The 9,248-nt window shown below is 34.0% G+C and overlaps 1 protein-coding gene across 1 annotated transcript; it reads right to left on the reverse strand.

The window, feature by feature from the left end:
- Positions 1–2,556: 2,556 nt before the first annotated feature.
- LOC150082779 (uncharacterized) lies at positions 2,557–7,473 on the reverse strand. The gene is made up of 4 exons (XM_090377593.1): positions 7,434–7,473; positions 4,030–4,077; positions 3,622–3,659; positions 2,557–3,416 (listed from the first exon to the last, which is right to left on the reverse strand). Exons 2-4 carry the CDS (start codon positions 4,049–4,051, stop codon positions 3,006–3,008), a joined length of 471 nt encoding a protein of 156 aa, XP_090233719.1. The 5' UTR covers positions 4,052–4,077; positions 7,434–7,473; the 3' UTR covers positions 2,557–3,005.
- Positions 7,474–9,248: the final 1,775 nt, after the last annotated feature.

Raw genomic sequence — 9,248 nt, forward strand, 5'->3', positions numbered from 1 at the left:
CCCTCGCCTGAGACCAACTAACTCAGCCACGTTGTGAAAACGTTCCATAAAAACTCTTCACATCATCGACGGGACTTGAATGAGGTCTTTTCCACTCGGTTTGGGAAGACAGCGATCCTACCAACTGTACTATCCACAAAGGCAGCAGTGAGAGAGAGAGAGAGTTTTTAATGAAAAACAGATCACAACGGTGGAGCACCCGCCTTATTCATTAGATCTGGCGCCGTGCGACTTTTTTTTGTTCCCGAAAATTAAAATCCACCTCAAAGGGAAAACAATTTGAGGACTTAGCAGACATCAGAAGAACACAATGCAGCAATCAAAGGCAGTGTCTTCCAAGGACTTCCACTGATTTTGATCCTGGAAATTGCGAATGGAGCTCTGCATGCGTGCAGATGGGGGGTACTTTGAAAGGGATAAACATTAGAATTGTTGTATTTATAGTAATAAATGATTTAAACATATTTCTCGTTTAATTTTAGCTGCACCTTGTATAAATTTTAACTCCACACAGTAACTTTTGCGAATTTCACAATAAAAACAGTGGACTATAATTTTTTACCTTGAACATTTTCTTGTACGAAATGGTGAAACTTTTAAGGAAATATGAAGAAGTAATTCGATATTTAAGTAGTATCGTTTATAATTTTATGTAAGAATTTTAATCCAGTATCTGTCTTAATTTTATTATTTGCGTTAAATTATATTTTGACAAATTTCAATCATAATTTGTTCTATGATAGGCATCTTGATTCTATTAAATATTTTATTAATTTTGCTCGAATATTTTCTAATTTCGAGGCATGGGTTGCACAGTCACGTGATCATGCTGGACTAAAATATTCCAGTAGAGGTAGAACTAATGTTCGGGATAAACGTTTTTGGGATTTTAAAATGTTTTAAATTATTTGAAAAAAATTAAAGCTTGTATATTTAACAATGAAATTAGTAATAGTAGCGAATGATTCAAAGGAGCAAGCTTAAGTCCATCCCCTATCATATTTTGTCTAATCTTCCTTAAATTCATTCAAACCCCTCCATCACTTCCACAGAACCAGATGGAGGTTTGTTCCAACATTCAACTATTCTCTCGCTGGAAGTAAATTTCCGCACTTCGATTCTGAAACTATCCTTTTTAAATTTAAATGTATGTCCTCTTATGCGTATTGCCTAAGAAAGAGGAAGGATCGCATCAGCATCGAGGTACTCAATCCATTTAAGGCCTTAAACACTTCAGTCAGGTCTTCTTCAGGTGCCTAGTTTCCACACTGCTGAATTTTGCGTCTTTTTTTGGTAAGTATTCCTTTATGTCTCCGACTAATGTTGCTCTTCTCTGCTCCCGTTCCAAGTGAGCCACGTTCTTGTTATAACTCAGAGTGGGTCTTAGTCTTTTCGACGATGTTCCACCCAGAAGTCAAACTTCTCTCAAACTTCTTATTCTCATGATCTTTAAGTCCTCTTCTACGTTATCCATTCTCATAACATGTCCCAACCAGACAAGTCTCTGGCTCTTCGTATGACAATGTCTGCACCCTGAATAAGATGGCCAAGTTCATGGTTCATTCTGATCCTCCAGGATCCATCAACGTCTTGTACGGGGTGAAAAACGTTTCGAAAAAATTCTACGCTCTAAAAGACTCAACTGCTCTTTACTCGTTATTGTTCAAGCTTCACAACCCTATGTCACGACTGGTCTAATGAGGCTTTTGTATATTCTTAATTTTAAATGTCTGTTCAATACTCTGGACTTCATTAGTTTTTCATGGGCATAGAAACATCTGTTTCCACTCAGGATACAGATAAAATGAAGCTTCAGGATGCGGCCCCACCATTGCCTACTACAATAGGATAATCATCTCTTTGTCCCTGCTGGCAAAGTACCCCTATATCATAGACTAACCCCATTAGCTGTCCGTCCAGCAGCCTGTCTACACTGCTCAGAGAACTTCATGTTTGACTGCACAATTACCCCCAGGTCTTTTTCATTTTCCACCAACCTGATTGTAGTACCACACAGTTGGTACGTTAATTTGGGATTACTTCCACTCAAAATAAAACTCATTTCTATCTCATTAGAAATGCTGATTGCTTAAAGTAATGCAATACCGACTCTTTGTGAAGGCCAGAATAATTCATATTTATATAAGCAGTAACGTTTATATCAATAATAAATGGTGTTCATTTGAAACAGTGCAATACCAAAGCAGCTCATTGTGAAGGATTCTTATGAGAGATCGCGTGTCTTGAAAAGCAAACTTCTTTTCTTTTTTAATAAATCTTAGTAGAGTCAAGATTATGAAAGGAAAGAAGAATTTGTTCTTTTTTAACAAAGATATGTTCTGTGGGACAGAGTATGTTTATTTTACCTGGTGTATATTCAAAATATTGGAAAAAATGCCTTCAATTATTTCACGTTGGAATAATTTTTATATTTTGTTTAAATCAAAGATGATTCTGGCGTTGTTTTGTTGTCAGTCACAAATAAATAATAAATAACTTGGAACAGCAATATGTCATAATGCAGTGTGTTCAAAAGAAATTGGCGAATCCATCAAATATGTTTGCTTTATCAATTTGCAATTTTATTACACGCATTCTTACAAGAGGTATGCAGCCTGCGAATGGCACAAACTCATACCACTGTAGGGTCAGTGATTTCCCTCCACCAGTGCATTGAAAGCGAGCTAATATTGATGGCAACAGTTGTCTGTCTGTCTGTCTGTCTATACATTACATTTTTCTCTTCTCCGTCTTTCATTCCAGGTCTCGGAAGCTAGCACCGATCTATATCCAGAATGGATTTTGGAGCAAACGAGGTGATCAGAAGACAGAGATCAAAAGGTACAAGTTCCAAGGTCCCTAACGAAGTCCAGCGTATCCGTAAGAAACATCTTCAGGCAATAAAAGACTGAGATTGAAGATCGATTGGATCCCGGGATCCGATTCCATTTACAAGAACAGTTCAGATTTGTACACTGATCACAGATCAAGGTGGGTCTACTTGTCTAACCTCTTCGAGATGGTCCTGCACCACCTCCAGCGGACAGCGAGGCAGCTCCGATTCCAGGGATTACTGCTTCCGCTCTGGCCACATCATCTTCGCTCAGGAACTGAACGTCGGGATCTCCGGATCTGAGGTTGTTATTGAGGTAGAAGAAATCGGGAGCGTTGGCACAAGGAACTGCTTCCTCGGGATGGGCACAGGTGAAAGACAACTGATTGAAGACGGTGAGGTTGCCACACAAGAAACTCCACTGTCGGGCTTCGGCTTCTCCGTTCGAATGGCAGACGTGGAAGATCTGGCAGTTGTTTTCGACGTCGGCATAGTAACCATCCTCACTGCAAGCAAAAGAAGACTTTACACTGCCGATAAGGAGTTCAGCACCATCTGGAAGAGCATAAGCCTGTCGTTTGACCTGAAGAAGAAAAAATATAGAAAAATATATTTTATAATATTACAAAATAGTGTAATATCGTCGAGTCCGATGGGTAAGTTATCCTATCTATTTTTCTATTTATCTATCACTCATTAAATAATGATATTGATTTTTTTTTTTTTTTTTTTGTATGATTATAGAAATAATACTGTTAGGAGAGGAGATGTTTTTAGGCAACACTTACCCTTGGCATAGCATTCGCTAGGGCCAAACCGACTAGAACTGTAAAAAGTAGAGAAATTGGAATTAATATCATAATAATAAAATATATTAACAATTATCATATTTATATAATATTATACTACATTTTATAATTATTATTTTTTAATTAATTAGCAATTTTGTTTAAGATGGTCAGCCATGTTATTCGGATTATCAAACACTTAATATTTAAATGAATTCTTAAGGATGCTTCATGATGCTAGCATTATTTAATGATATTATAAGATAATTTAAAGATCTGTTAATATAAGAAATGGCATTAAAAAAGTAATTTAAAAAAAATACGCTACTAAAATTTTTAATTAGAAAAAATCAAATCTTTTCAATCATTGCAAATATTACGAAAAAAATAAAATAAAATAAATCTTACCCAGGACTGCAATGGATTTCATTGTAAATACGTTTTGGGAAGTTCAATCTGCAAAAAAAAAAAAAAAAAAAAAAAAAAAATTAAATAAATAAAAATAAATCTGCAATAAAAATAAATAAAAATAAATAAATATCAGACTATCTAACGTTATCAGCATTTGAGCGAATAGACTGGCAATTGTATTTCTAATTTACACAGTTTTTTTTAAATATAAACAAATTTATTTTTAAAATATTAATTTAAATTATAAAAAGTAATTAGAGAAACTTAAAATATTTTAAAATTTTAAATTTTTAAAAAGAAGTTTAAATTATTACAGGACACCAATAAAAAACATACATAATATAGTTGAGCGGTACTTATTTTGGATCCTACTGTATATTGTTCTGATGCTGGAAGACATTTTCAATGTTTTTCTCTTTTAAACTCCAATTTTATGAATCAGATAACTTTATTTTGACGTATTACCAATTAATATATACAATTTATTATTAGATTATCAGCAATGTTTACTAGCTTATTAAAACAGGCATGCGCAAATGACTTCTTACAATTCAAACGAAATGTAATTAAAGTTAATTTACTTTACATGTTAAATGAAAGCGTAATACCAGTTTTGTTTCTTTTTAAACCAAAAAGAAGTTTAAAGTCAGCACCTCAGGCCATTGCTACTTCAAAGAAAAGGATTAATTGGTAGGAAGAGGCAAAGAGAAACGTGTTTAAGCTGGCCTTATGAAAAACTCTCTCTCTCTCTCTCTCTGTCTCTTTCTCTCTCTCAATATTAAGCATATTCTGCCATTCTCAGAACGTAACCAATAACTGATTTCTACGTTGCATGCTGCGATTGACTGCGTAATCCAATACATAATGTGAAGATGAAACGAAAAGGTAAAAGCATCATTATTTTGGCGCGTGCGCAGTTGGCTCACCAGCAACAGTTAAGCTGGAACTAGTTGAGGCTGTGGCATCGCAATGAATGAATGGCGCGGGATTCAAGTGAGAGCCACAGCGAGAAAATGATTGAAGAAATATCACGTTTCGTACGCAGTAGGTAAGACTTAGTTTATTCGTTGCGTTATGCGGTTAGTTGATGGGGCGAGTTGTGAAGATAGATTAGTTGTGGTAGCTTCCTTCGCTCATTAAATGTCAATCTATTATGGGAGTGTGTTCCAAGGACGGTTTTTATGTTTAGGGGATGAAAAATGTTTGATGGAGGAGTTGGAAAACCGACGTCTGGGCATAAAATGGGATCACTCGTTCGTGTTTGAAAATATTCGTGCAAGAAAGTCGCTAATTGGAGGAAATCGTTTATTTCTTGTGTGTGTGTGTGTGTGTATGCATATTAGAGATTGAGAGAGAGAGACAGACAGATAGATAGAGACAAAGAGATGGAAACTAACATGCATAGACAGAGGTGGGAACTAATAATAGATAGGTGGATGGATGTAGATAGAAATGGGAACTAATATATAAGTTGATAGAGTTGGAACTGTTGATAGAGATGATAGAGTTTGAACCAAGATAGATCGATAGAATAAACAGGTATAGAGAGAGAGAGAGAGAGAGAATGATGGAAACCCGATTTATAGAAAGAAAAAGAATTATAGAAATCTGATAGATTTATAAATAAAGAGAAACAGAAAGAGAGAGAGAGAGACAGAGACAGACAGATAGAGACAGAAAGAGATGGAAACTAAAAATCTATTTATAAATAGATGTAGATAGAGATAGGAAGTAATATATATATGATAGAGATGGAATCAATGGATAGATAGAGAGAGGGAGAGAGAGATGGAAACCTGATTAATACAAACAAATAGAAATATAAAATATATCAAAAGAAAGAGAATGATCAAAATCTGATCGATTGATAAATAAAGAGAATCAGAAAGACAGAGAGATAGAGAGAGAGAGACAGAGAAAGATGGGAAGTAACATACATAAACCGAGGTGGGAACTAATATATATAGGGAAATACATAGATAATAAAGATGGAATCAATATACACAGATAGATTGAATTATATAAATCTGAAAAAATAGCAAGAAATGAAACGAGAAAATACATATGAGAGAGAGAATAATGTAAACCTGATTAATAGAGAGAAATAGAAAGAAAGAGAATGATAGAAATCTGATAGACTGATAAACAAAGAGAGAGAGAGAGAGAGAGAGAGAGAGAGAGAGGATGATGAAAACTCGATTTATAGAAAGAAAGAGAATGATAGAAATCTGATAGATTTATAAATAAAAAGAAACAGAAAGTGACAGACAGATAGAGAGAGAGAGAGAGAGAGAGAGAGAGAGAGAGAGAGAGAGAGAGAGAGAGAGAGATGAAACTTGATTAATACAAAGAAGTAGAAATATAAAATATATAAAAAGAAAGAGAATGATCAAAATCTGATAGATTGATAAATAAAGAGAATCAGAAAGAGAGAGAGGTGGAAAGTAACATACATAAATCGAGGTGGGAATTAATAATAGATAGATAGATGCAGATAGAGATGGGAACTAATATATATAGGCAAATACATAGATGATGGAGATGGAATCAATATACACAGATAGATAGAACGATATAAATCTGAAAAATAGCAAGAAATAAAACGAGAAAATACATATGAGAGAGAGAGAGAGAGAGAGAGAGAGAGAGAGAGAGAGAGAGAGAGAGAGAGAGAGAGAATTTAAAATCCCTCCTTACCAGTCTACGATAAAAAGACTTTTACTGCGTTCCTGACATTTCACTGCAGTTCAGAACCGGGGATTCTTAGAAGTAGTTGGAAAGTTGGTCATAAATTACTACTGCAGGTGGCAGATGTGCAGATGGCTCACAAGTCAAGAAAGGGATAAAAATAATATTCGAAAAAAAAAAAAGGAATAAAGGCGGTGTATAGACTACAGACTTCTATAAATCCCACATTTAAATTCCAATTTTATAGAAATACTCAGTTTTCACTCTGAGTACGTATTATTATTATTTACACATGAATGTCTGCTTAATGTAGTTGCAGTTAGATTCAACTTCATATTTTGTTATTATAATATTCTTTAAGAAAATAATCTGCATTTCTATATATAGCAAAAATGGTCTATATAGCTAAGATGTAAGAAAAGATCAGTAATGATAGTCTCCTCAAATACCTCACGCCCTTACAAAAATACGGTCATTTCTTATAAATAATATCGATATACACTATAGACAGAGTCCAGTATTTTTTATCCCTGCTCTGTATACACATAAAGACATCTTAATCACGAAAATCTTAGATTATAAGTATTAAAATTACTTCTTTAGAATTTTCTGGATACAGGAGAACACAGATAGGTGGGTTTACTGAATATAGCGAGGGCGTAGTTAGCTAAGGGTGTCTTCTGTAAACCTAAGAAGTAAGAAGACGTACTTACCTACTCAAGTTTTACCTCCTTGTTAAATCAGTAAAGTCCTACCATCCTTATATATATACTGAAGCCGGGGATGAGATTAATGTTTTCCCACGTGCTTCTGAATGCGCGTGACTTCATTGGCGTCCAATGAAAAGGATGGTAAAAGGTGGGATGTGCTGAAGAAAGTGTGCCACCTACGAGTTGAGCCCGGAGGAGACGGCCTTGTCACGAAAACGTTGACCCCTACCTTGGCTGACCTTTGCAGTGTCTGGATGCTGGGCTGTCCCTTCAGTCATGGACTACCCTTTCACCAATATTCCGATACCCGCTCTGTACTCCCGATTCGTGCTGCACACCGAGCTGATGGGTGGGACCGACAACAACATCGGCACTACTCCAAGGGTCTTCGTATTCTTCCCTCCAGGAATAACCCTTCCCTAGTTCACTAACAAGTAAAGGGTGGAGCTTAGTGATGGAGTTTTAAAATATTACGTCTTTTCTCAACTGGAATATCCCTTCATTAATAAGCTAGGGGTGAACAGGGGATCAGATAATTGTTGGAGAATGATAAATTAGCAAAAAATAAAACGTTACTTATAACGGTTAACGGTTTTTATCTCTCATGGGAGTTTTCCAGACAGTAATTATTATTCGATGTTGGCTGACATGAGAATTTCCTGTTCAAAGCAATCACATAAACGCACTTAAGAGCGATAATTGTTCTTTTGAGGTAGATGGTAGTGACCCACGATGAACTGAAAATCTTAAAAAATATATTAACAATTAATTAATGGAAAAAATAGCATATTTTAAACAGTTAGAGGTGACACGAACCCATTTTAGTAATGAGATCATTAGCAATTAACAGTAAATCTATATTTAGCGTAATTAAAAATGACCACTAAAACTGTCGATATTCACACCTTAACGTATTATTTATAAAGAGAAATTAATTAATTAGCAGTAGGCTAATTAATTAATTAAAATATGATTGCATATAAGTAACGTATACTCTTCTCCTACGAAAGAATGAGACGATAAAGAAAAAGGAGAAAAGCACTTTTATCTATAAATGTTTTTTACAGCTGACAATTTTAATCAATTCACATATGAGAGAATCTACTTATGCATACGTTTGGTGCTCATAAAATAAAATAATAATAAATAAAATTAGCTGCTTTTGTGAAAAATTTCTCTTTTCCATCCAAAACCATAGTTTGAATTCTAAACTCAAAATTCTCCCTCTTGTTTGATCTATAAACTCGTTCGTGTCAAGTCTTTTTCGTAAAAAAAATTCAAAATTCTTCTTGTTTGATTTATTAAACCAAAATAAATATTTTTCTTTAAAAAAACTCAAAATTCTCCTCCTTTGATTTATAAACTCTAATATAAAAAAAAAAAACTCAAAATTCTCCTTTTTTGATTTATTAAACTCTGATAAATCTTTTTCTTAAAACTCAAAATTCTCTTTGTTGTTTGATTTATTAAAACTAATAAATCTTTTTCTTAAAAAAACTCAAAATTCTTCTTCTTGTTTGATTCATTAAACTCTAATAAGTCTTTTTCTTAAAAAAAAAACTCAAAATTCTCCTTCTTCTTTGATTTATTAAACCCAAATAAATTTTCTTAAAAAAACTCAAAATTCTCCTTCTCGCAAAGTCACGTTCAAATGAAATGTCACGATAATTTGGTCACGTGATCTGATCGTTTCATATTAATCTTTATTGTTATCTATTATGGTGTTAAAGCATTTCTTCATGATTAAAAGAAAAAATCAAAAACTTTTGTTGTTTTTCCATTCCATAAATATTAAAATATAAATAATTTTATTTTTCT

This window comes from Mastigoproctus giganteus, chromosome 7 (genome assembly GCF_048544385.1).
Source record: "Mastigoproctus giganteus isolate SK-2022 chromosome 7, ASM4854438v1, whole genome shotgun sequence".
NCBI lineage: Eukaryota > Metazoa > Arthropoda > Arachnida > Uropygi > Thelyphonidae > Mastigoproctus > Mastigoproctus giganteus.

Coding starts and splice junctions, on each gene's coding strand:
- LOC150082779 (XM_090377593.1), bottom strand. CDS start 4,051: ATGAAATCCATTGCAGTCCTGG. Junction 3,660..4,029: donor GAAATCCATTGCAGTCCTGG/GTAAGATTTATT, acceptor TACTTTTTACAG/TTCTAGTCGGTTTGGCCCTA. Junction 3,417..3,621: donor TAGCGAATGCTATGCCAAGG/GTAAGTGTTGCC, acceptor TTTCTTCTTCAG/GTCAAACGACAGGCTTATGC.